The sequence below is a fragment of the Grammomys surdaster genome, unplaced genomic scaffold (genome assembly GCF_004785775.1).
Source record: "Grammomys surdaster isolate TR1022 unplaced genomic scaffold, NIH_TR_1.0 371, whole genome shotgun sequence".
Classification (NCBI taxonomy): Eukaryota; Metazoa; Chordata; class Mammalia; order Rodentia; family Muridae; genus Grammomys; species Grammomys surdaster.
The window spans coordinates 5,321,986-5,349,712 of NW_021604790.1; the positions used below are offsets into that span (position 1 = coordinate 5,321,986).

Genomic DNA, 27,727 nt, shown 5'->3' on the forward strand with positions numbered 1-27,727 from the left:
GAGAGAGAGAGAGAGAGAGAGAGAGAGAGAGAGAGAGAGAGAGAATGCCAATAGCTGACTGGGTAAACAAGCTTACCGACCCCAGCAGCCCCAGAAACCCACCTATCTGCACCCCCAGGAGTTACAAGCATAGGCTGCTGCTCCTGGGTTTTATGTGAGTTTTGGGAAGCCAAACTTAGTCCCACATCCTTACAGGGCAAGCATGAACCCACTCCACAAACCTTGATGTGTTAATTTTTCTCTTCTTTCTCTGGTGACTGGAGTCTTGCCAGAGGCTACACTTGTCCTACAGCCTTAGGCCTGGTGGCTCCCAAGAGACCATGTTCTAAGCCTTCCTGCAGATGGCTCTATCCGCCCGGTGAGGAGTCAGGGAATGTTCCTGTAGTTCTCTGAAGGGTCAGGAAGAAGGCTCTGGACCTGGCCACCTGCTCTCTGGCTCCCAGCCAGTTCTAGTTTTAGAACATGTGACAAAGACTTCTATCTTCTGGTGGGGCTCAGTTCAGTAACCACGAAGCATCTCTTCTACGTGCCAGGTTCTTTGCTTAGCCTGCTGAGTGGCAGATGGCCTGAGACCTGTCCCAGGCCTGGGCGAAGGGCACTGTCTACCAGGCACAGAGCCCAGCCTTCACTTGCAGGCCTGAACTGGCCTAGCTTCGGGCACCTGCATATTCAGTGACAGCTCAATGAATCCATGAATGAATGGAAGGACAGGGCGGCTCTCCAGAGAACAGCATTCTCCCAATCTCCTATCAAGTCAGAGATGGCCTCCTCCCAGGTGCCCTGGCAGAGTTGGCCTGGCCCAGTGGGCAGCTTTCTGAGGCCACAGGGGCAAGGAGCCAGCCAGCCTCACCACATGGCTATCCTGGAACAGAGCTGCCCAAACCTGGCCAAGCTGCCTGGACCAGTGGGGCAGGAGTCTCTGGCAGACCTGAGGTAAAGAACCAGCATTGTGAGGGAGGACAGGAAGAAGACATTCAGGGAATTCAGAAGAGGACACTGAGGGATTGAAGAGAGGTCATGAGGGGCCCAGCATGAGAAGAAAGTGCCCAGACCTTCCTGCAGGCCTGACTTTCCTTAGGAGGGTGCTGCCAAGAGGCTCCAGGAAAAGGGTGACTTCAGTCTTTGGCTGCCGGAATCAGCTCCATTGCACTGAAGGGGAGGGGCTGTTTTTAACTCTTCCTTGTCTGAAAAGCAAGCAGTTACAGACATTAGACAGAGGACTGAACAACTGCCAGGCCCTTTGTGGGACCAAGGTTCGAGGCTAGGTATTCAGAGGAACCATATACTGATTCATCAGTTGGCTAGTGGCTTTTCTGGGGATCCCAGGCAGTGATACTTTTCTAGTTCCATCCATATTGTCTTACCTCACAGGCTTCAGGGGTGTCTAGCTGTCTGTAGGGGAGACAGCTGGCCCTCTGTTACTATGAGGTGTTCCATTGTGTGTGTGTGTGGACACCACCTGGCCCTCTTACTGTAGAGTGTCTGTGTGTGCGCGCGCGCATGCGTGCATGTATGTGACACACCTGGTCTTCTGGCACTGCAGGTATCCAGCTGTGCAATGGGGGACACACCTGGCCCTCTGTTACTGTAGGGTGGCCAGCTGTGCCAGGTGGGGGTGTCACCTGGCCTTCTGACACTTTGCTTCCCTGTTAGCTTCTGCAGATTTGCACTGCCCTTCCTCCCTTGGAATATGGAGAAGGTGCATGGTGCCCTCCACGATAAGGACAACAAAATGTTATTAAACACAGTCCTCTTGCTTTTCCAATCCATTCGTTCCAGGATCTGCTGCTGTTATCTATATCCAAGGATGTCCAAGTCCAAGTCCCCTGTATAAAATGCATTATATAAACCCATACAGTCCCCATTCCCTCATGTATGTTTAAATAACTGCTTGCACATCCCGCCCTCCCTGTCTGACGGCCTTCTACCATCTCAGTTCCCCGCCCCAGCTCCACAAGCCATCAAAAGCTCTGTTCCCGTCTCTCTTCCATTGCTTTTTGTTGTTTTTAATGCCACGAGTATGGGTGTCATGCCTGCAGATATGTTTGTGTACCACATACATGCTTAGTGTCTGTGGAGGCCAGAAATGGGAATTGGATCCCCTAGAACTGGAGTTACAGGTGGTTGTGAGCCACCATGTGGTTGCTGGGAATTGAACTCAGGACCTCTGGAAGGGCAGCCAGTGCTCTTAACCACTGAGCCATCTCTCCAGCCCTCCTTTTGAAGGCCTTTTGCTGCACCCTTTGGCTCTGAGAGCCCTGAAGTCCCTGACTGGAGCCGGTAGAGGATGCTACCTTTTCTCCCTGTCACAGAACGTAAGCGCTGGGTGCACAGCTTCGTTCGATAGACTTAACAGATAGTCTTAATAGACTTTAGAATGCAACTTGAGCCCCTGAGGGTAAGCTTCCGCCCAGACAACACAGGGTTAATAACACAGGCTGATTGTGAGGGTTACAGATAAGAGTCAAGGGCTCATTTATCTCCAGGTAAGTTCACAGGAAGTGCTTCATAAGTGGGGCCCACAGGCTCACTTCACCTTTACGTGACTTTCTCTCTATGGGAACCTCTGTCAGGTGCCTCTGGGCCCCATGCTACCCCCTGTGGGCTCTCATACTGGTGGAGATTTAGCTGATGTAGTATGACAGTTGTGAAGCTGGCTATAGGTTTGGGCTGTGTTTGTGGCTCGGTGGTAGTAGTGTTTGCCTAGCATGTGTAAGGTCCTGGGTTCAATTCCCAACAGTGAAAAAGCTTGGGAAGACTCTGGGACCTACCCAGGGTTCCTCAGTCACACTCTAGTAAAATCTGACGAATCTGCTGACCCATAGAGGGAACAATAGCCTTTTCCAGCCTGCTTTTTTTTGAACTTTTCCTTTGCGAGTTTTACATCCTGCATCCCAATTCTACTCATCTCCCCATCCCCCTTGCAACCTCTATCCACAAATGAAAAACAAACCAAAACCCAAAGACACTCCATCATGGAGGCTGTAGTGTGTCACAGAGGAAAGCCAACCCCTGCCTTTTGATCAGAGGAAACATGACCCTTTGGGCACCAAGAAGTCAAACACATGCCTGTGGGCTGCTGAGGCCAGAGGTAGACATGAATTCTCACTGTCTCTCTCATGGTTGACTTCAGTGGAAACAATCCTGGTTGTCTGGGTAACTCTTTGAAGCCATTTTATATAGAAAAGAACACAGTTTTCATAAAAAAAAAAAAAAGGTTTCCTTGGCTGGACAGTAGTGGTGCACGCCCTTTAATTCTAGCACTCAGGAGGCAGAGGCCTGTGAGTTCAAGGCCAGCCTGGTCTACAGAGCTAGCTCCAGGAAATCCAGGGATACTATATAGAGAAATCCTGTCTTGAAAAACCAAAACAAATTTTTTTTGATGTGTAATATGTGTATTAGTGTGTGCCATCGCGTGTGCCACGTGCATGTGTGTAAAATCCAGAAGTCTACATTGTGTCCCTCCATCACTCTCTACCTTGTCTTTTTAGAGTGGGTCTCTTGCTGAACCTGGGCTGGCTGAGCAAAGTCTGTGCTGAGAGTGTAGACATGTGTGGACAGGCCCAGCTTCCTGTGTGGGTGCCAGGGACCCACACTCAAGTCTTCATGCTTTCACAAGGAGCTTTACCCACAGAGCCATCTTCTAGCCCCACGATGATTTTCTGGTGAAAACCTTTGACAGAACAGTGCTTCTCAACCTCCCTAATGCTGAGACCCTTTAATATAGGTCCCCATATTGTGGTGACCCCAACCATAAGATTATTTTGTTGTTGTATGAATCAGAATGTAAATATCTAACATGCAGGATATCAGGTATGTGATCCCCGAAGGGGTCGAAACCCACAGGTTGAGACCTGCCGGTCTGGGTAGAGCTGTCTGAACACATCTTACTGCAGACTGGAGCTGGCAGGATGTTGATACAGCCACTTTGGCCTCTAGTCAGCTCTTGGTAAAACTTTACTTTCATTTGGAGACAAGATCTTGCAGTGTTATCTAGCCTAGACTTCCTGTGCTCGAGGCTGGGAGTGCAGAGATGCAGCTGGGCATGTGGGAGACCCTGGGGTTCATCCTCAGCCCAGAACAAAGCAAATGTTACCTCCAGGGCGTAATGAATCCTGCCTTCGGTTCCGAAGCAGCCAGGACTGTGGGCTTGTGCTGGATCATTAAATGCACCATTCGCAGTGCTGGGGATTCCAACCCAGGACCTTGGGCAAGTACTATACTCACCGAGAAAGATCTACAGTGCTAAAGGACTTTATTTTTGTTTGAGATGTTCTCATGTAGCCGAGGCTGGCTCCAAATTTGTTACATAGTAGAAGGTGGCCTTGAATTAATTTTTTTCCCTCATTATTGTGGGAGTTGGGCAATCCGTGTACCACATGCATGTGGAGATCAGAGGGCAACTTTGTAGAGTCCAGTTCTCAACTTCCACCCTTAGGGTGTGTAGTAGTTAGGTTTCTGTTCCTATGATAAAACCAAGGCCACAGGGGAGGAAAGAGTTTGTTCCCAGTTACACTTTCAGGTCACAGTCCATCACTAAGGGAAGTCAGGAACTCAAGGTAGGAGGCAGGAGCTGAAGCAGAGACCATGGAAAAATTCTGCTTACTGCCTTGTTCCCCATAGCTTCCTCAGCCTGCGTTAAGAAACTACCAGACCTGCCCAGCAGTGGTGGTGCATGCCTTTAATCCCAGCACTTGGGAGGCAGAGGCAGGCGGATTTTTGAGTTCGAGGCCAGCCTGGTCTAAAGAGTGAGTTTCAGGATAGCCAGGGCTACACAGAGAAACTCTGTCTTGGAAAAAGAAAGAAAGAAAGAAAGAAAGAAAGAAAGAAAGAAAGAAAGAGAGAGAGAGAGAGAGAGAGAGAGAGAGAGAGAGAGAGAGAGAGAGAGAAAGAAAGAAAGAAAGAAAGAAAGAAAGAAAGAAAGAAAGAAAAAGAAACCACCAGACCTACCTACCAAGGGATGGCAAGCTGAGACTTTCATTCATTATTAATGAAGAAAATACTGCACAGACATATACACAGGCCGAACAGATAGAGACTCCTCAGCTGAGGCTCCTTCTTCCCAGCTGAGTCTAGTGTGTGTGTCATGGACGTAAACTAACCAGCATAGGTAGGAGCATAGGTAGGTACCAGGGATAGAACTCAGGTTGTCAGATTTGTGTGACAAGCCCTTTAGTCACTGAGCTATCTTGCTGGTCCTCACCTTGAACCTCTCATCCTCCTGCCTCTACATCCCAAGTCTTACCCCATACTCAGTTTATACAACTTAGTTCTACAGTTTTAAAAGCATGTGTCTATTAAATGTGATGGGTAGCCTGTCTGTTTCTATGTCTGTGTACCACGTGCGTGCCTGGTACCTGCAGAGGCCAGCAGAGAGCATCGAGTCTTCTGAGCCAAGCAGCTAGTGTCTTTAACCACTGGGCTATCACTCAAGCCCCTATACATTTTATTTTCAAGCATGACTGTTGACTTCAGTAGCTTGTCTAGGATCTCCTAACGAGCAAAGACATTTTTCATCTTTATCTCTGATCTTGGGTCTTGGCGGCTTGGTCGGATCTCCTTATTTCCAGGAGTTAGATCCTGTTTTTAAATAGGACATGCCAGAAGAATGGGTCAAGATTTTAGGGAGGCCAGACTTGTCTTCCTAAAAACTTTATTGATCCCATGATTCATCTCCAGGCCCCAGTGCCTTCTCCAGGGCCCCCAGGAGAGAGTCAGGTTGGGAAGCAAGGGCTGTTCTAGGAGCATGGGTCTTGAAGGCAGGAAGAGTCTTGTTTGTTCAATCTGAATTTTGTTTTTATATTATAACACCATAATGAACCCATCATTCAAATAAATACTTTTTCTGAGTATTATTTATTTAGCACTAGGAGGTTGGCTTCGCAGTTAAGAACCCTTGTTACTTTTGCAGAGGACCAGGGTTTGAGGGTCCTCATGGAGGCTTGAGACTGTCTATAATTCCTTGTTCTGACCTCAGCAGGCACCGGGCACACACAAGATGCATTTAGATGCATGCAGGCAAAACACTCATACACACTGTAAGGAAAAGTTATCAGCTCAGGACCTCCAAGACCCAAGTCTCAGCACGAAGGAGATTTATTTGCCCCAGGGGACAGAGGGCAGGGAATAAGAGACAAGGACAAGAGACAGAGGAGGTCGTTGCTGAGAAGGGGGAGGGAACAAGGGAGAAGGGGGAGGGGTATTTGTTCCCTGGGGACAAAGGACTGTCTCTGGATAGAGAGGAGACAGACACGGCCCATAGGAAAATGGTGGTTTATAAAGGTTAAAGGAGAAACCCTGTGTTAGGATGAGGTGTTTAATTTTAATTTGGAATGTTAATTAGGTGAGCCAGAGGGGGCTTTTAATTGCTGGTATTAAATACTTTGATAGCTGGACCTTGGTGGTCAGCCTCAGGAGGAGGAAGTGGCCAAATAAGGGAATAGACCTTGCTGGCTAGCTTTAGGATGTAATCTAATGGTTTTTAGCAAAGCAGAGAGAATGGGGGAGAAGGGCAAGGCCTGCCAGAGCCACGTTTGCCATACTCAGCAGGTAAGAGTCCCTTCTTAATATACGATTAAAATAAATCTAAATAATTAAAAACCAATAAATCATGGGTTCATTGTGGTGCGCGCGCTCTCTCTCTCTCTCTTTCTCTTCCCCTCTCTCTCTCTCTTCCACACACACCCCTTTGTACTTGGACTGTCCTCGCCGATTCCCTTCTGATCCTCCTGCCCCTACCTCCTGAATGCTGGGATCACACACAGGCTTAACCACAAACCACCCATGTGGTGCTGGAGACACACCCGTGGTTCATGCATGTAAGGCAAGTGTCTCTCTTCATTTTACTTTTTTCTTTTTCCTCCTTTTCCTGTCCCGTCCCCTATTATTGAGGACATTTAGGGGAGCACAAGGATCACAATCAGGTTGTCGCACTCCCGCACTGCAAACATGCAATTCAATACATCTGAACACATTTGTCCAGTCTGTGGACACATAACCACTCTGACTCCTTCCTCACCTCCAGTTTCTGTTTCCTTTTCGTTTCCCAGAGACCACAGATCTGCCTTCTGCGCTGTAGCTTCGCCTTCTCTAGAAACCGCATACAAGTGAATCATAGACTATGAAGTCTTTAGGATGTAGCTTCAACTCAGTGCACAGCTTTGCACGGTACCCTCTGCTTCTCACCATAGTTTTTTTTTTTTTTTTTTTTGAAAGCCTACTTTTATCTCTGTTTCTCTCTCTAGATTTTTGAGACTAGGTTCTTCTATACAGATGAGGCTGGCCTCCACTTTATAATCCCCCTGCTCCAGTGCTGAGATTGCAGGAGTGTACCATCAGGCTTGGCCAGAGAGCTTTGCTTTTCCTTCATGCCCCTGCCACATACACACTTTCCCCACAACTCAGCTCTGATCTTTTTAATCACCCTAGGTCTTGTGGGTCTTTGATGACTGAGTCCACACCTACAGCTGATCCTGAGTGGGACCCTCTTGCCCCAGCCCATAGGAGCCTGAGATGTGTCAGACTCTGGTGGTGGGCAGCAAGCAGAAACGAGGCTGGTGAGGTGGGACTCAGGACTGTCAGCCTGGGAGGAAATAAACACAAGACACATGGGAGAATAAAGTCAGTTTACTGAATGCATGGCTCCACTCCACTCAGGGTGGGCTGAGGCCTAAACAGAGGGCTCAGCACTGGGAGCCCAGGCTGCTGGGCTGAGGGGCAGCAGCAGAGCAGCACACTGGGGACTCAGCTGTTTCGCCTGTGCTGGCTGGGACGGTCCCTGTGGCTGCCCACGGATGCCCAAGCCAGACCCCCAGAGGAGTGGCACGGGTGAAAATGGTAACTGCGAACACATTGGCTTCAGTTTCACTAAAGAGGAGGGAAGAAGGGAGGCACAGGGGGACACAGAAAGGGCTTCTGGGTGGAGAGGTCTCTGCCGCACTCCACGACCAGCTCCCTTGCTAGATGACCCGGCCTGGGTAAACGCTGCTTTCATTACCATCTCCCGACTCGGAACCTAGAAAGCAAGACCACCTCTCAGCAAGGCTGCAGGGCACAGCAGACAGGGCATGGCACCACTGCCACTCTTTCTTCCACTCTGGCCTGGAACGGTGTGGGGGAACAGACACTTTAATCTGGGGTTGGGGACTGCCTGTACTAGGGCTCAAGCTGGGCTGGGGCAGCTGGACTGAGGCTGCTCTAGGACTCTATTTCAGATAAACTCTGCAGGCTGAATAGTTGGTATAGCCCTTGTCTTCTCTCAGAATGATGCTCCCAAGTTAACTCTACTGCATGGTGGTGACAAAGAGCAGGGTAGGGCGGCACTGGGAGTGGCAGAAGGGTCCAAGCACAACAGATAGGAAAGGAGAGGGGTTCTCCTTATTCTTGGAGAAACTCTTGTTCTCAATGCTTTTGTCTTGGTTTGAGGAAACACTCCCAGACTACGTAGAAATGCTCTATCACAGCAGAAGTGTGGGGAGCTAGAGCAAATGACACCTGGTTGGTCACACCCAGACCCCCCTCAGCTCTGTCTCTGGACTTAAGGACGCCCCAGCCACCCCAATTTTCTTGGCTCCCTTTTCCACAGAGCACTTTCCCTGAAGGCTGGGAGCATCCTGGCGTTGGCCCTCCTGCTCGGCTGGGTTCACTCATCACCTGTGTGCATAGCAGCAGGTCATGAGCCCTCTTCCCGGCCTTAGCCTTGGCTCCAGTGATGGCTATCTGTGCCAGCTGGGAAGCAGCTGTCAGAGAAGCTGTGTCGGGAGCCCTGCCCAAGGTTGGCTCACACATCTAAGGATCTGCCTGAGATGGCCTCTCCTCAATGTTACTGATGGGGGTCTTTTGTTCAGGGAACGGTGCCCAGTAAGATGGCTGACTTGGGCACCACAGGGCCACAAGACAGCTGGCACCCTTTGTGCCACCCTCTGTGCCCTGATGTGTTTACCTGGACTGAACTGGGATGGCAGGTCACAGCTGTGACTCGGTGTTGGCAGGCCATATTAACCAAATGCTGCCAACCAGGTGAGTCATGCCAGGCTGTAGGGACCAAAGAGGGAGAATATGGCCCGGGGGGAGGGATGGCCTCCCCTGGCTCTACTTCTAATGCCTGACTTTTGTCTTGATAGTGGCTTTGGCACAAAGACAGGGTAAGGGCTGCCAGTGGTCAACCATCGAGGACAGTGTGTTAGTCCTTCTTGTCTTGGGCTCCGTACAACCTGGATTGACTCTCCCCTCCCTACCAGTATCTGGGAAGTGTAGGCTGGGGGCAGGTAGAAGGAACCTAGCCTGTATTTCCAGGAGAGAACCTGCTGCCCTACTGCCTGTGAATAGTCAATTCTGGAGCTGTGCCAGCTCCCAACTGAGATAGCAAATGAGTGGTGGCAGACAGTCAGGGGAACCATCTGCATTGGAGCAACGGAGAGAAGGCAACGAGGAGGAGGGGGAAGAGGAGGAGACAAATGCTCTGGACTTCACTATACAATGCAGCCTGGGCTGGAACTTACCGCAGTCTGCTTAGGCCACCAAGCTGTCAACCGATATTCCTTTCTAAGAATCCCCTGGGGATGCTATTACACTCACCCAGGGAGAGCAGGCTCCTGTGTCGCAGGTTTAGAAGCTAAGGCTTGGACCTGTGCTCCGACCCTGGGTCTGGGAGAGCCCCCGCAGGCTGCAGGATACAGCAGTCGCACTGGGCACTAGGGGGCGCCCCTGCCCAGCCGAACGCTCTCGGACGCGCCCGGTGCCGCAGGTTCCGAACCGGGTAGCGCTGCAGGCATCTCGAAGGCGGGGCGGGGCCGAGGCGACAGGACCCTCTGAAGGTCTCCTAGTTGGGGACCAAGCCCTGCCGCCTGTCATGTCCCTATAGGATCAGGAGGCTCTCGCCGAAGCCACGCTGAGAACCCTTGCGCCGACGCCCGGCCGAGGTGCGGTCCCTGGGAGGTGGTGCGTGCAGGCAGCGACACAATGGTCTTTTAGACACCTTACCGCGGCTTTCCCGGCTGCACCCAGGCGGCAAGATCGGGGTCTAGGAGCGACTGCGCGGCATCCCTGAGATCTCGCTCAGTTGGCCTGGACCCCATATCACGTAGGGATTGGGGCTCCAGGAGCTCCTTTTGTGTAAAGAAGGCCCTTCCCTATCTCTGAGTACCGCGAGCCTGGCTCTCTAGGACTGCGTGCCCTGAATAGCAAACTGTCTTCCCTAGGGTTGCAGTCTTGGCCCCACCCTGGGGAGCTCTGGACTGGTGCAGTGTCTCTTCTGGTCAGGTATTTATTGGTGGGGGGGTAGGGGAGGGGTCCACAAAGCATCCCTGCAATGGGCTGCATCAACCCTGTCTGTGGACTGTGCATGAAAGACACATTCCAGAGCCCCACCCCACCGCTGGAGTGGAGTCTGTGGGAGGGCCCAGGGATCTGTGTTTAGGATAAGTTCTCGAGATTGTTGATGCCAGCGTGGGAATCACTCTCCTAAAGCTTGCAGGGCAGGGCAGGGCAGGGCAGGGCAGGTTGTTGTAAATTGTCTCCTTGAAGAACCCAGAGAGACCCAGTTGTCACATCCCTCCGATACCCTACTACATGAATTCTCTCTGTGGCTAGTCTTCCTTAAGGCTTGCCTGGGAGCCCTCAGCCTTAATTAGGCTCATTGTCTCCAGGGGAATTTCTATGGAATAAGAAACCCTTTTGAAGGAGGCTGGAGACCTGTTGGCTTTGTTCAGCCTCTGAATCCAACAGACCCACTTGATGTGCTTAAAGGCATCAAAACCCAATCAAAACACTTGCTTGTCAAAGGAACGTTCTCTTTGGTAATGGCTAACCAGTCTGCTTTTAGGATCCGGGAAGGAAAATCCCAGGCAGGATTCTGGCAGGAAAAACAAAAAAACAAAACAAAACAACCAAACCAATTCTCCATCAAGGGCTGGATGCCAGAGGACCTAACAAGGAAAGCGCTCTCTTCCGCCTAGCTGACCCTTTCCCTGGCTTTCAGGATGAATTAGAAAATCTTATCTGCTCCTCATCAGCCGTCTTGACTGATTTTCAGCTAAGCCTAACGTTTCCCAAGCTTTGTGGGGCTGTTTTTGCCTCTGGGTGGTGGTCATAACTTCCTTCCAGGGTATTAGGTTCAACACAGGAACAGAAAAAGGAGCAGCAGCCTAGCAGACACCCTTAGAGGAGGCAGGACAGGATGGACCCCAAACCTACTTTCATTTTCTTCCGGTCTGGGTTGTGGGTAATTTCTTGACAACTATGAGAGAGAAGACAATGAGAACATGAATTGTTTTTACAAGGCAACTGTCAACAGATGTATAACTCCCTGGCCTCAGAATGTCCTAGAACTCCCTGTGACTGGCCAAGGTGCTCAGGATCAGGGCTGCTTTTCTGCTCCGATGGAGATCAGCTTGTCCCAAAGACAGTGCAGCGATAACTCAGGTCACCTTTGCTGTTTTGGGGCTTCTATATTTGGGAGTGTGAACAGACTAGCTTCCTTTCAGCAATTGATCTGAGTAGCAGAATCCCTTTCTGATGGTCCCGGCACAATTTACAGGCTGCGGGGAGGGAGGCTGTGCTAATTGGCCACTTGCCTCACCACTGGCTTTTAAACAATCGCTTGTATTCTCAGCTCGGCAGGAAGCTGCCGCCCCATCCAGGCCCTGGGCTCTCTTTGTTCTGACTTTATGGCATTTTATGCCACAATAAGAAACGCTGTGTACTCCGTGGGAGCCCATTGTGCCAGCCTGCAAGGCTGTGGGCCCTGTTGCAGAGGGCTTGGTGCTATTTCCCTGGGAAGAACAGGGACTTTGTGACAGGCTGAAGACAAAACAAGGGATGCTGGACAATGTCACTGGGCAATGTCACTGGACAATGTCACTGGTCAACTCCCTGGCCTGGGTGGAGGCACCTCTTGTCCAGAGACTCTTTTCTGTACCCAAGGGAGGGGGAGGATGGGATTTTGTCTAGAAGAGCAGGTCCTGGTTACTTATGGACTATACATCAGGACTGTACTAACCTCTGATGCCTATGCTCTGGGCAGCCGAGGCCATCTCACTCTGCCCTGAGATTCTGTAGCAAGTGCTCATAGATACACATAGATAGACATCCGACCAGTCCTCCCATGTCACTAGAAATCCCTGATCTGGTGAGCAGAGATCCTTTTCTAACCCTGGGTCAAACCTGGGCTTTCCACATTTGGATAGATTGGACTCCTTGAGGCAAGAGTTTCTGTTGTAGAAATAGCTGTAAATGAGGATAGTCTAGCTGATGGATCTGCAGCACCCTGTCTGTCTGCGAGGCCAGCCAGTGTGCTCTCTGACCTCTGGCACTACCCTGGCAGAGGACAAAGGGAGGGCACTCTCTCCTGAAGACACCAGTGATCAGAGACAAGAATCAGACTAGAAGGAAGGCCATGATGGGGGTTCTGGGAGAACTGACTCAAAATAATGGAGTGTCCTGTGTGAGTATGAAAGGGAAATCCATCTCACTTCACCACCCAGACCAGACTGTGCCCATCAGACTACAGGGTGAGCTAGGCCGCATGAATCAAGGCTGCCGGGGTCCTCTGGTCCCTGGAGATGCTCCTGCCACAGGCTCCTGAGGAAGGACCTGCCTTCTGCTGGTCACCTTCATAGGTTAACATCAGTGCTCCCTTCAGCCTGTCCTCTGTGCACGTGTACGCACACACGCACACACACGTACACACATGTACACGAGCACTTAAGCAGGAAGCAGGGGAGGGAAGAAGAGAATATTATCACCCATGCTGTCTGCTGGGCCACTGTATCTCTTTATGCCATTGTGACAGCCACACAGCTGGTTTATTCTAGCCTACCCTCCAGGTGTCTCCTGCACTTATCACTCAAATACCAGGATGTCAGGCCCAGGCTGGAAACTGTCCAGTAGCCTCCAGAGCTGCCCCTCAGCCTTTCCGTCCTGCACCCTCCCTACACCTCAGACTCACTTCCTGCCAGCCCGTGCCACACAGCCTCTTGACATCCTCTGACACTGCAGGTTTCCACATCTCCATGCAGAGTCTTCTGCATGGGGCATAGGTTCCCAGCCTATCCACCCGGGTGCGTCTGCTGCAAGCTTTGAGATTCAGGCTTTTAAGCATCATCTCCTTTGCATTTGCCAAAGCAGGAGGGACTGAGGGCAAAGGGCACACCCTGCTGGGTCAAAGGCCAGGCTTTCCCAGCAGCAGATCCTGGCTGGAGATCTGCCCTGGAGACGTGTGCAGAAGTGGGGGACAAGAACTCATTTCATCTCTTCATCCGCTTCAGTCTTCTATCACAACACAGACAGGTTTGGGACCCCTTGGTTACACATGAGTGTTCTCAATTAATTAACTTATTTAATGATTTGTTCTATTTTTAAGTGTGTGTGTGTGTGTGTGTGTGTGTTTGCGCGCGCGTGTGCACACATGAATGCAGGTGCCCTTGGAAGCCAGAAGAGGGTGTCAGATCTCCTGGGGCTGGAGTGACAGGTGACTGTAAGCTACCCAAAGTGGATGCTGATAGCCAAACTTAGTCCTCCTCGAGAGTAGTACTCCATGTTAATGGCTGTGCCATCTCTCCAGCCCCATGTGCTCTCTCTGTAGATGCTGAGCCCCTTATAGACAGTGTTTGTCTTCATTATTTCTGTATTCTCAGGATATAATTTAGAACCCAGAACACAGTAGGTTCATGGGATAAATGTGTGTACCTTGAATTCTCTCTACAGATGTGTACTGTCCTTTCTCTAAAATGAAACTCAAGACTTGCTACCAAAAAGAAATAGATTCTGATTCAGGAATTCCTTGGACTTCGAAGCCCGACTAATCATTTATTACATACCAGACATTTTCTGGGCACCGGAGAACCATGGTTCCATGCCCTAGTTGATAAAGACTAACCACACACCTCACCATAGCTTTCTTTGGCACCCAGTGTCCCTGGAATATAAGTGCCTAGTGCCTGGTTTGCAGTCAAATATGGGTAACTCTGTGTCTAAATCAAAGTTTAGAAGGCCTGGTTTTATCTTCAAACAGCATGGAAACGATCTGTTGCTGGGACCACTGGAAACCCAGCAAGGTCCAGCTATGGAAGACGTGGTACTGCTTTCACAGTCTCTGTGTGCTCACTGGACTTGTGGGTTCTCCAGTTATTATTATTATTACTATTTTGTTTTTATGTTAAGGCCTAGGTAAGATGTTAAGGCCTAGGTAACTGTTACCTGGCCAGCCTGCCAATTTTTTTCAGTTGCTAATATTATAAGGAAACTTTCTTCTATGTTGTTTCTGTTGTTACTGGGAAACTTTCTCATGCCCAAGTTGATTACATGTTCTGTTATGTTCTGTGCCCTTGGAAACCAATCACCATAGAAGTCAGTAGAACTGCTTTGTATAGTTACCAACAATAAGCTTAGACCCGAACCAACCACCCAGCAGCACTTCCTGTACCTCTGTATGAACTTTTATGGTATTTGCTTTTATAAGCTGCCCCTGGGATGGACCCCAACGTAAGAGAGACACCCGCGCCAATATAAGAAACTATTTGGAATAAGACTTCCATTTTGAGTAGTGGTTGAGTAAAGTTTAACTTCCTAAGACCTCCCTGGGAACTGACATCCTACTTGGAAGAAAGACATATGTATGTGGATAACTGACATCCTGGTTGGCAAGTTAAGACATGAATGTTAGACAAGTCCCATCCTGGTAGACAAGCTAAGGCATGAATGTTAGACAAGGCAAGTCCCCTGCCACAGTTGGATACCCCAACCAATGGGAGCAGAATAAATGTACAACAAAGACATGCTCCTAAGGAAACCCCCTGTCACTAAATCCTGATTGGTGGAATAGCTTGGCACAGATGTTGGTGGGTTTTAGGCTTAAAAACACTGTAGGATCTTAGCTCTTGAGCCTGGATCGTGGCTCTGATGGACCAGTCCAGGGGCCTATGCTTCACAAACTATCCATGTCTGATTGACGCTGGTGTTCCTATGGTTTGTAAGGCGACTCCTGGACCCCAACAATATATATATATATATATATATATATATGGATTTTGTCTCTAAACTTGACCTTAAGATCCTCAAAGAAAGGGAAGCATCAGAGTATCTCGTCAGGTCACACAGTCACTTTCTTTGGGTCCCATCTATCAGAGTTAGCTCCCATGGTTGGCTTGATTGCATTAAGAGACACCTAGGGTGTTAATGAGGCTCACCATTGGTGTGTCTGTGAGGAAGGAAGGCCCACCTTGATTGGGAGTGGAGCCATCCCATGGGCTGTTGTCCAGGACTAAATAAAGAATAAAAGGAGTCAGGCATAGTGACACAAACCTTTACTCCCAGAACTTAGAGAGGGGGAAGCAGACAGATCTGTGAGGTCATAAGCTAGCCTGGTTGGTCTACATATTGAGTTCCAGGCCAGCTGGGGATACACAGAAAGCTCTTGTCTCAAAAAACCAAACAACAACAAGATGTTAAAAGAGCCAGTATTCGTCTCTCCATGCTTTCTAGTCAGCTGAGATGTGAGTGGGTTTTCTCATGATTCTGCCACCATAGACAAGCTAGTCTTGCCACCACACACTTCCTGCTATGTTGGATATATGTCCCTTCAAACTATGTGCCAAAATACATCCTTTTTTCAGTTGCTGTCGGTCTGTCTGTCTGTCTTTACTTTTTCCAGGTATTTTATCACACTTATAAGAAAGTGACCAATCTGCTGCCTCAGTCCCTGGTACAGCACAGTGCATGCTGCATCGAGGAAGTGACAGTCACCACCTTTGAGAGCCTGCATCACAGGGTCTTGTCATGAGACACAAGTAAGAAGCCTGCTGTGGAGAACTCTCCAGTCCTGCCAGCGAAGGAGTGAGGTGTCTCTTCTGACTCAGTCCATCTTCTTTGCCAAAGGCTACCTACTCCAGTTCTGGGAATCCTGACACAAAATCCAGAAGTTCGTAGATTCGACACTCTACTGACATCCTGCTTTCGTGTGGATGTTTCTTTTTTAAAAGATTGAAGTGTGTGTGTGTGTGTGTGTGTGTGTATGAGAGTGTAGTGACTAGGAAGGCCAGAAGAGGGTGTGGGTCTCCTAGCGCTCGAGTTAGGCTGTTGTGATCCCCTTGATATGGGTCTACTGCAGGAGCCACACAACTCTTAAGCGCTGAGCTGTCTCTCCAGCCCCCGTGGAAGCCTCTTCACTGGCTATTTATAACCAGTTACTGCTTCATGCTTGGAGTGGGTGAGATGTGTTTCAAGGCTTCCCGAGTGAAATGTGAGCTGGTGGTGAGAAACTGGTCCCTTCCGCTCTGGTTCCCAGCTTGCCTCTGACACAGCTTATTCCTCTTCCAGAACGATTTGCCAGAAGTTTCCTGAGCTGCAATGCTGTAGGGCTTTGATTTTTCATCCATGAGACTGTACTGTCTGTCTGTGCATGTTTGTCTTGTAGCCTCACTGGTTGATGTTGCTCCTGTTTGCTGGCCGTCTGTGACCCACGTCAACCCAGATGCTTTGAAGTTCAATGCGTAGTAAAAAAGTTCTTTAAAAGATATGGGATTATGAAAATGAAGTCACAGAAATGTTAACAAAGGACCATTTCCTGCTTCCGGTACTTTTCCTTTTTTTTTTTTTTAATATTTCTATGAAGAATTTATGTCACCATTAAAACCATGGGAGGTTAAGGAAGGGCAGGCCTGGGTCACAGAGAGGGTGAGATCCCTCCAAAGACAGGTTGGCAGAAACCCAGCCTGTTTTTTGTTTTTGTTTTGTTTTGTTTTTTTAATTGAACACTCAGGGTCTGAGGAAAAAGATTAACCTAGGGAAAAGTTGAAATGGGCCTACAATTCCTGTGACCAATGGAAAAATGCTAAATTCGGCATTTTCTCTTATAGAGACAGGGTCTCCTAGTCTAAGTCAGCCTTGAAATTGCTTTGTAACCTGAGGACGACCTTGAACTTCTGATCCTCCTGCCTCTGTCTCCTAAATGCTGGACTATGTCACCAATCCTGGCTTGTGTGGTTCTGGGGATCGAACCCATAGTTTTCATGCATACTAGTCAGCACTTTATCACTGAGCTGCATCCAGTGTGCCACTTTGCTGTTTTTTTTTTTTTTAAGTAAGGCATTACTATGTAGACCAGGCTGGCCTTGAGCTCAGAGTTCCATCTGCCTCTGCCTCCCCAGTGTGGGGATTAAGGGCCCTGAATCCAGTGCTAATAGAATGGTTCCATGCAGGTCACAATGGTCCATGGAGCTGCGGCTGTATAGAGAGGGTCAAACATGGCTGCGCTCTAGCCTACAAGCGGTGATGGTGTTGGAAAATGTCGGCAGACCACTTGGGGAGGAGAAGAGGAGGATAAAGAAGAGAGCGAAAGGAAAGAGAGGTTCAGGGCTGGGATGTAGATGACTGGGATCCAGTGGCTTGACCACTGCCATACTGGCTAATCCTCCTGCCATAGCCCAACAAGAGCAGATATCAGGAGCAAAGCCTCGTGGGGCATCCTGGGAGTCCCAACACCAGGAGAGCGGTCAGCCACCGGCATGGCTGGGCTCCTTCCCTTTCCTCACAGACTTCTTGCCTCGTGTGGCCATAGGCACATTTGATGACATAAGATATTCCCAAGGGCTGAGGTGCTGAGACTTCAAAGGTCCATCCACTTGCTTAAGTCCACCTCTCCCTTCATCCTGTGTGACTCTTTCTGGCCCCTCTCTCCTCTTGTTGAAGGATAGCCATTCCAGTGCATACATGGTCGCTTGCTGAACAGGGGCCATTATCAACAAACACCTTTAGTTCCTGGCTTGCCTGCAGGGATGGGGACACACACACACACACACACACACACACACACACACACAGAGTACCCTACAGTCTAAAGCACATCGACAGAGCTGATATCTCAGAGTGTGACCACTCACAAGCTCTCCAGTGTGTAATGCTCTGCTTCCCCACAGCTGCACAGCTTCTGTGTACTTCTGCACACACCCTCACAGAGCATACGCTTCACAATGGCATCCTTGCACACCTCTATTTGGGGGGCAGGTCTCCCCTCACTTACATGACCACTGACGACCACTTAATGGCTATTTGCATTTGACACTGAGGAGTCCTGTGATTATAACTGCCTTCAGTCAGAGATCACTGCACGTATGCTTTTTGGCTACTAAGTCTTAGACCTATCTGAGTGACAGTCCCAGGCTGGATGGCACGCTCCTCCCGGAGCGGGACTTACCCTCTCTCTGGAAGCCCGCCTGTAGTTGAGAGTCATGAGTTCTGCGAACCTCTGCTCGTACAGGTGGAGCAGCAGCACCAGGTACAAGCCTGAGTTCATCAGCTCGCTCTGTGCCTGCACGTGGGAGAAAGAGTCCGGAAGTCATCTCCAGAATAGCCCAGGCTGGAAGGTAACAAGTATAGAGGAAGCAGGGGTGGGGGGACGACCATGGGAACGAGCAGGAGGTGGCTCAGGGTGGCAGAGCACAGCCCCTCATGCAGTTCTCTGCCACCCAGGGGAGGAAGCTCCGAAAGTCCCACTTGCCAGGCTGAATCCTATCCCACGGACTTTTGAGAGACTTCACTGAACCGTGTGCTGTGGGCACAGGGCTGAAGGCCTCAAGGCTTGCTGCTGGGACCTGATTCCCCCATGTCGGAGAATGAGCCCTGGTCACAAACAGCTACAGCAGAGGCCAATCTGAGAGGCTGGTTGAGTGTGACTTTGGTGGGAGACATTTTTTGATGGTAGGTGGCAGGAGGGTGTTAATGACAGAAGGGTGTGTGTGTGTGTGTGTGTGTGTGTGTGTGTGTGTAACTGCTGGTATCTTGGTCAGGAAAGCTCTCAGAAGCCACGCTTTACAACCCTGCCTGCCACATGGGTGCACTTCCTTTTCCTAGACCTTCCTTTTCCTAGAGAACAGGCTCCAGACCTCAGTTCTGTATAGTTCTTCATGGGCTTAGTGATGACCTCACCTCACCCAAGGCCCCTCCCGCCTGCTTGTCTAGTCCTGTTTGCCTCCCTAGAGAGGGTACCTCACTAGGGTCTCGGCTGGAGCTGGAACAGTCTCGGCCTTTCTTTGGTCTGTTGTTTTCATGCATATATTGTGAATATCGGTCGTCTCTCGGCCTGGCATTGTCTATAACTGTTATAGTTTTCAGCAGCGTCACTTCCTGTGGGAGCCTCATTTGTCCTAGGCATTTATTCTCTGGCTATTAAATACTTGTCTCTGTTATGTACTCCGTATCTTGTACTTGCAAATGCTTCTGCCATTTGTTGGCAAGTGGGTTGTATCTTCTTCTTCCTGGCGATTGAAGCAGGAGCTGCAGTTGGAAGGCTGGACGTCCGCCTTGGTTGTGCTCTAGGGCCCTTCCCCACTCATGTCTCCCAGGAGCAATAGTAAGGATTCCCCTCTGCAAAGTGACGAGGGGAATGAGACACCCTATCATCCCCATATGTCCTCCCACCAAATCCCATGGGTGGTGGTGGTCCAGGATAGGTCAGTCTGTGCTCAGGGAGCCACTCAGCCACAGAGGACAACAATCCTCTGCTGAGGTCAGGACCCTTTACAGCATTCCTGGGAAGGGTCAGAACTGTCGGCCATGCTCAGGTTAGCAGAGCATAGACTTGACAGGGCAGCCTCCTCGGGCAGCTCATCTTCTTCCTGCAGCTGCAGAGCTGCTTTGGGGCCATCCCCCTGTTCCTAGTTGATCAAGGGCAGCTCAGGAAGCCAGAGCAGAATCCAAGTCTCCTAGGACCAAGTGGCTGCCAGGAAAGACTCAGAGGCTGAGCAGGGATCGATGTGCCCTTCCTGGTGTATTTGTCCACCTCCGGTTCTTGGTGTGGCAGGTGGCCTCAAGGTCACTGTGCAAGGCCTCTGTACTGTCTGTCTTTCAGGACTGAAATTCACTGTTCAGAAGACTTAGACTCCTATTTTTAGCTTTTGATTGTGTGTGTGTGTACGTGCATGTATGTGCCCACGCACATGTGCTCTTCTGACATCTACCCCAGACAAGCATCTTGCTTTTTTATTGACATTTTCCATTTTATCCATATCCACCTTCTAAAGCCACCTCCTCCAGGAAACCTTCCTAGTGTGCCAAATCTTACCCCTCTCTCTGCCAGAGGGTTTTCTCTCTTTGTTGGGGTCAGATGTAGGTTTTTTGGAGCAGATTATGTGGCATGAAATGACAAAGCAACCAGCTACAAAATGGCTTGGACTGGTTGGGTTTGTCAAAGCATTCAGGAGAGTCACTTTTTACGGCTCAGTGAGGCCCAGAGGCATGCGGAAGGGAAAATACCCACTAATGTTTTCTGCAGATAATATGAAAAGACACTTCTAGAAGATTGGCCTCTTCTCTGTTCTGTGGGCGGGAACCTGTCGCTCAAACCATAAATATCCTCTGCATAACGCGCTGCTGACTCTGCTGACCAGTCAGAGAGGCGTGTTAGCATGCGTCCACTGGAGCAGATTGTTCCCAGGGCTCCTGGGAACTGCGTTTTGGAGAGTTATTCACTGGTGCCACCCTGGACTGGATCTGGGTCACTCTGCCTCTCATGTCACCAGCCTGCAGAACGGGGTGGGGCCACTAGGACGAGATGGCATGGGCACTGTGGACAGGACTTCTGACAGCCTCTCTATCTAGTATCCATTACCTTCCCCCCTCCTATCTCCTGGTTTCTTTAAAATTAACTGATTACTGTACATGTGTGTATGCACGTGTGTGCATGGGGTGTGTGTGTGTGTGTGTGTGTGTGTGTATGTGTGTATGTGTGTATGTGTGTGTGTGTGTGTGTGTGAGCATGAGTGCATGTCATGGAACGCAGGTAGAGGTCAGAGGAAAACTCTGTGGAGTCAGTTTGCTCCTTCCACCTTTTCGTGGTTCCTGGGGTGGAACTGAGGTGGCCGGGCTTGAGAGACAAGCACCTTTATTAGAGGAGCCATGTAGCCTGCCCGTCCTTTAACAGTCATTGTGGTCAAGAGATTGCCTCTGATGGGAAGTGTCAGCATCCAGATCACACAGGGCGGAAGCTGACAGCCTGGCTCCGTGTTTTATGGAGCCTCGAGTGTGTTCCAGGATCTAAAGGTGATTAGGTGCTAGCATACATTTCAGGACATCTGTCCTTGGCTGAGATGAGGCAGGGTCAGGCCTGAACCTCAGAGAAGTGATGGCTAGAGGCCACCAAGACCCTCCAGTGCCAGAGCAAACACGGCAGGGGTAAATCTCTGGGAGATGACGGGTGTGGCTCCTGGGTGAGGTGGGCTACCCAAGGCCATTGGCAGGGTGACTTTAGGTAAACAGTTTTAACTGTGCAGTGCTGAGGGTGACTCCAGTTCACGGAGGGGGACAGGTAACCTCTGTTCTGCTTGTTTCCTGCAGGCGTTATGTAAATTGAGCTAACACAGGTGGCCTTGATATTTTGCAAACCAAATACATCCTGCAGGAGGCTAGGACTAAAAGTGGGGTTTCAGGAACACTGTGCCTAAGGTCTGTGCACCTGGACTCCTGGGGTCTGGCCCAGTGCCTGGGGCACAGTGTGTACTCAGTAAACAAATGCACAGGTGAACCAAGTATAAAACCTCGGCTTTTCCACAGCTCATTCTAGGATACCCTCCTCCCGCCCCACCCCTCCCCACCCCACCCACCCCACCCCACCCCTCCCCACCCCACCCCTCCCCTCCCTGCCCCACCCTGCCCCGCCCTCATGCAATACTGCTCACTTGTATCCTTTAGAAGGCAATCCTGTTGGTCTTGGGTACTCTAGCATATCCCAGCACTGTGTGGGACACACAGTAGGTGCTCAATAAAAGCTTTGAAAGCTAACCTTTTATAGTATGGATATTTTCCCACAGTTGAATTAAGAGCACTGACTGCTCTTACAGAGGTCCTGGGTTCAGTTCCCAGCAACCACATGGTGGCTCACAACCATCTGTAATGAGATTTGATGCCCTCTTCTGGTATGTCTGAAGACAGCTACAGTGTTCTCATAAATAAAATAAATAAATCTTTAAAAAAAAAAAAAAAAAAAAAAAAAAAAAAAAGGCCGGGCAGTGGTGGCGCACGCCTTTAATCCCAGCACTTGGGAGGCAGAGGCAGGTGGATTTCTGAGTTCGAGGCCAGCCTGCTCTACAGAGTGAGTTCCAGGACAGCCAGGGCTACACAGAGAAACCCTGTCTCGAAAAACCAAAAAAAAAAAAAAAAAAAAGAAAACAAATGACGCCTGTCCCCATCCCAGGCCAATGGAGCTTCTGGAGTTACACCTGGGCGCCAGCATTTGAACAGGGAGAAAGACTTGCACCTTAAAGGTTACAAGCTGTCTTCTGGGGTGTCAAACTTTGGGGGGGTTGATTTTTGCATGGCTTTGTTGTTGCTGTTGTTTGTGGGAGACAGAGACTGTGTAACTCACCCTGCTCTCAGACCTGCTATGCAGCTGTCAGAGTGTTTGCAGAAAAAGGCCTGGATACAGGCTAGTGACACAAGAGTCAACTTAAGTCCCCTCTAAAGGAGGCTTTTGGGTTAACAATGATTTTATAGTTTCAAAATTATGTGCTTCACAATTGTGGTTATTAATCGGGGTGGGGGATATATTTTAAGGGAAGGTAGCTTTGAGTTATAATGGTGCTGCTGAGCAAAATTTATGTGACAAATATTTATTAACTGCTTATTTTATAATAAATATTACTGCCTCTATATCAGAGCCATTATTACGATACAAATCGAGACACAAACGCAAACCACATATGCAATTTGAAAAATTATAGCAGCCATGTGCGAGTTTTTAAAAAACCAGTGAAATTAATATGAACAAGGGATTTTACTAACCCAGTATATCTAAAACATCATTTCCAGGTATAACTGTAGCTATATGTTGCTTAAGCCCAGGGACACATTCTGGGAAATGTGTTGCTAGGTGATTTAATTGTGTGACTGACCATCAGAGTGTTCTTACACAAATCTAGGGAATAGCCTTCTATACATGGAGGCCTCGTGGTACGAAGCACACACATGTGCAAGTCCAGTGTTTGTGGAGAGGGTATTAAGCTGCCTGGGGGGGTTATACTCCAAAATTATTAATGGGATATTTATTTATTTATTTATTTATTTGACTTGCTCATTGGAGTGTATGTGGGAGCGTGTGTCACAGCGCACAGCAGGAGGGCAGAGACAGCTTTTGGAAGTCAGTTCTCTCCTTCCACCAAGTGGGTCCCGGGGATTGAACTCAGGTTGTCAGCCTTGTGCTGCAAGCACCTTTACCTAGTGAGACATCTCACTGGCCCCAGGGTATGAGTTTTATTTTTTTGGAATTCATTCTTTCAGAAACTCTCCATTTTGCTTCCAATTTTGAAGAAAATACCACTGGGTACAGATCCCTAGGCTGACAGGCTTTTAAAGTACTTCATTCCATTCTTACATGGTTCTTGAGATGTTGGTATAAGTCTTATCTTTGAATTTAAGGAATTTTATATTGATTCACGTGTATGAGTGTTTTGCTTGTGTGTGTGCATGTACACTACATTCAGGAAGTGCCCATGGGGGTCTGAAGAGTGAGTGTGATCCCTGGAGCTGGACAGTTGGGAGCCGCCGCATGGGAACTGGGAACCGAACCCAGGTCCTCTGAAAGAGCAGAGATAGCCTAAGGCTCTTCTGTGAAATCAAACCACCCGTTCTGTGATGCACGTGTCAGAGGCTTGGTTCCCTGCTAGGAGGTGGTGAAGCCTTTAGAAAAGGGGGACCTGGGGGGAGGTCCTTAGCCATTTGTGCTCTTGAAGGAGAACAGTGAGTACTTTCTTTCTCCCTCTGCTTCTTAGCTCCAAAGGTGAGCAGTTCGCTCCACCACACTTCTGCACAGAGCACTGCTCTCACCAGAGACCCAAAGTATCTGGGGCTCAACCTTAGACCTTAGGCTCCAGAGTCAGGAGCCAAAACAGAGCTTCGGGTAACACTCTGGCTGTGAAGGGTGAAGTGGAAATTTTAAGGGTTTTTTGGAAAGTCTTTTGGATGGTGTTTTGCTGGGGCAAACATGTGAAGGAACGTCTTGTTAAAGTGGACACAGGTGAAAGGCTAAGGCAGACGCGTGAGGGAATGTTTCACTGAAGCAGACACAGGAGAGAGGATGTTCTGCTAAAGCAAGCACGTGAAAGGACACGTGATGAAGGATTCTCTGCTAACAACACGCATGGATTCGTTCACCTTACACTGCATGGTTGAGCTGCATTTGTCAGGATGCCATAGAGAGAAACGCACCAAAAAACCTTCTGGTGGTGTGCTGCAGTTTCTTGCTGCTTCCTCTGACTCAAGCTGCTTCGATGCACGTGCTGAGGCAAGGCACGCGGAGGACACGTGATGTTTGGAGGGTATAAATAAGACTTCACGGAATGACGGACACAGAGCTCGGCTTGCTGGGACAGTTAGCTGTGCAACGCTTGTGGGTCTCACATCTTCGCATCTTCGAAGATCTTCGCTTCACTGAGAGAGGCACAGCCAAGAACTTCTCCTGGCGTCCTTCCGGGTCCCTCCTGCCGACTGGAGCCTGCAGTCTCTGCTAGGTCGTGTCACCATTGTTGCTAACCTGACTCTTCCAAACTGTACTGCAGGTGTATCGGTGAAGTGTTTGCAACTGGGTCAAGCCTCCGCTGCCTGCTGACCTGTGAACTGAACTGCTGATTTCCACACAACACAGATGTGAGTTGCTCCAAAGAGCCCTTCTAAACAGGTCCACTCCCCCCATCCCCCATCTCCCATAGCCTTTCTTTTCCACTCCCTCTGGTGGGTGGTGGACTACAAGGGAGATTAAAACGTTTAAGAACCATCATTAAAAATAAGGTTTGAAAAAAACTGAAGTTACAGGGGAGAGGACGGATGAGGAAGTAAAGGTCAGGTCAGGTTAGACAGGGGTCTCTGCAGCCTTCATGGCCAGCAGAGAGACTAGCCTCAGGAAGCAAGAAGGCCATTCAGTTCTGCACAGCTCAGTAGCCAGTGCTGCTTCAAACTTCGGGAGTCTGACCCAAGTGGTTTATTATAGGCATATTTAAACACACCACAATTTGATGGAAACTTCTCCGCTGATAATTAACTCAATTCTGTGTGCACAATAAAGCATACGTGTAATCTCCCCGAGGAACAGTGTAAGCTAAGCACAGATCAGGCTCGAGTCCATTGACATGCTTTGTAAAGCCCGTAAGGATAGGATCTATAGATTGAGAAAACCAAGGGTCTAGTGCAGAAACGTCTCTAGTCACACCAGGCTAGAAAACACGTCAGCTCCAGCCTTCTGGGAGAATGACAGGTACTGCGTCCCTTCCCTCGAGGGAACAACCCTGTGTGTTAACACTGCAGGTCCCTCGAGGGAACAACCTTGTGTGGTAACACTGCAGGTTCCCCTAGTGCGCATCACAAGCACAAGGACTTCTGTGATTTCTACAGGAGCATGTGTGAATATGACCAAAGTACAGTCACGTGTGTATGGAACTGTTGTTTCTTTCTGAAAATTTTTTATTTTACGTATATGGGTGTTTGTCTGTCGAGTACCTCATGCACACCTGCTATCTGTAGAGGGCAGAAGAGGGCATCAGATCTCCTAGGATTAGAGTTACAGATGGTTGTGAGCTACCATGGGGGTGCTGGGAATTGAACCTGGGTTCCCTTCCAGAGCAGCCAGTGCTCTTACCCACTGAATTATCTTTCCATCCCAAAATCGTTTCTTATGCTAAGCAAAAACACTAATAACTTGAAAGTCTACAAGTAGCTGGGAACTTGCTAATCTAACCCTATTTTTTAAAGGGTCTTTGGGAGGGAGAGGCTTAGATGAGACATCCAGATGAAGACCTATGACTGCGTCCTGGGTGGACTTATAAGGAGTGAGATCAGAACATGGCTGCCACATGTGCACACACATGCACACTACTTGTCCCTTTCATGGGATACCGTGTTCTGCTTCAGGAATCTGCCTGCTGGCAGACTATCACCAGATAAGGGCCCTTGAACCCAAGACTGTGATTTACATAATAAGCTTTCTCTCTGTGTCTGTGTGTGTTCGTGTGTACTCAGCATGGACAGCCACTACCCCTGTGGCCCTCAACCTGTTTTCTTAATGAAGTTGCCTAGCCTTACACATATTGTTATAATACTGAAAAATGGATGAAGGAAGTGTCTTAGTCAGGGTTTCTATTGCCGTGATAAAACACCATCACCAAGAGGCAAGATGAGGAGGAAAGAGTTTATTCAGCTTACACTGCCAGATCATAGTCCTTCATGGAGGAAGTCAGGACAGGAACTCAACATGGCAGGAACCTGGAGGCAGGAGCTGCTGCAGAGGCCATGGAAGGGTGCTGCTTACTGACTTGTTCATCGTGGTTTGCTCAGCCTGCTTTCTTATAGAACCCAGGACCACCGACCCAGAGACGACGACGACGACATCACTCACCCACAGTGGGCTGGGGCCTCCCATTTTAATCACTGATTAAGCAAGTTCCCTACAGCTAGGTCTTATGGAGACACACACTCAGTTGAGGTTCCTTCCTTTCCGATAACTCAAGCTTGTGTCAAGTTGGCATATTACTATCCAGAACAGGAAGTATAAATTTAATATAAAATTATATAATATTTTGCTTTTTTGTATCAACTATTTGATCTAGTGTGCATTTATCACATTCAACATGTATTGATTAGAACTAGCCACCTTCTCATTAGCCACGTGTGGCTTGTTGCTTCTCTATTGGAGAGTGTAGTTCTAAATAAGAGATTGTTTGCTGGAGAATTAAGTGATTAACTTTTGCCTTGGGCATAAATCACCTTCTCACCTGGGGTTAATTAGCTTTTTCACATTTTCAGCAATGTAATTCAAAAGCCCCAGGAGACTTTTCTCTACGTTTCCCATTCCCCAGTTCCCTGGGTGTTAGGAAGCCCACAGTCAGCATTTACTTCATGCTTATTAGCCTTAGGTAATGCTGGTCCTCATTACCCAAGTTACTTGATATTTAAGGTGGAGGACCATTTCCAAGGCCTCAAGTTTATTTTCTTTTGTTACTAAATGACTTCAGCAGATTTGGACATGGGGCCTGCCTAAACTCCTTGCTCTTTCTATGGGTTCAACCGGCTTTTCCAGCTTCCCCTTGTCTCCCTAATAGCAGGTGGATATCAACCCAGGATGGCAAGACTTCTCAGTTCTCCAGTGTTCCGGTTTAGTGGCACACCTTCTCAAAGAAGTGAGCCAAAGAGACTCAGATCCAAATCACAGTTAGGCTTCTTATAATCCGTAGACCACAGAGATCAAGTTGCTTTCTGCTCAAACTTTTAGCCTACATATTTATTAAAGATTTATTTTATTTTATTTTATCTATCTGAATGAATTTGTGCCTGCATGTATGGATGTGTGTGCCTGCATGTATGCACGTGTGTGTGCCTTTGGTAACCATACATGTCAAAGGGTGCATTGGGTCCCCCTGGAACTGAAGTTGCAGCCATGGGCCACCATATGGGTGTTGGGAACCCAACCAGATCCTCTTGAAGAGCAATAGGTGCTCTCAACCATTGAGCACTTTCTCTAGATCCTCTGCCTACTCTGCCTCAGGGAGGAAGTGGCAGTGATGTGTCTTACCCGGGATTGCTGGTGCTTGTGGTAGAATTCAGTCATGTTGAAGTCATCCAGGTCCACCAGTAGGCCTTGCTTACACATCTCACAGGTCTTTACAGTGCCTAGATCTGCTCCTGGAATCAAGAGTAAGAATCATATGTAAGAGGATAGATCAGAAGTTCTCTCAGCATGCACAACCACACACAC

The 27,727-nt window shown here is 49.0% G+C and overlaps 1 protein-coding gene across 2 annotated transcripts in view; it reads right to left on the reverse strand.

Annotated features, from left to right (window-relative positions):
* Positions 1-7,608: 7,608 nt before the first annotated feature.
* The window catches only part of March10 (membrane associated ring-CH-type finger 10), an 89,487-nt gene continuing 69,368 nt past the window's right edge, over positions 7,609-27,727 (reverse strand). For both annotated transcript variants that reach the window (XM_028780676.1, XM_028780675.1), the window contains 4 exons: positions 27,545-27,654; positions 18,191-18,304; positions 11,194-11,236; positions 7,609-8,014 (listed from right to left, as the gene is read on the reverse strand). In XM_028780676.1, the coding sequence (XP_028636509.1) occupies positions 7,959-8,014; positions 11,194-11,236; positions 18,191-18,304; positions 27,545-27,654 (323 nt within the window). In that variant the 3' untranslated portion in view covers positions 7,609-7,958. The remainder of the gene's footprint in view (positions 8,015-11,193; positions 11,237-18,190; positions 18,305-27,544; positions 27,655-27,727) is intronic.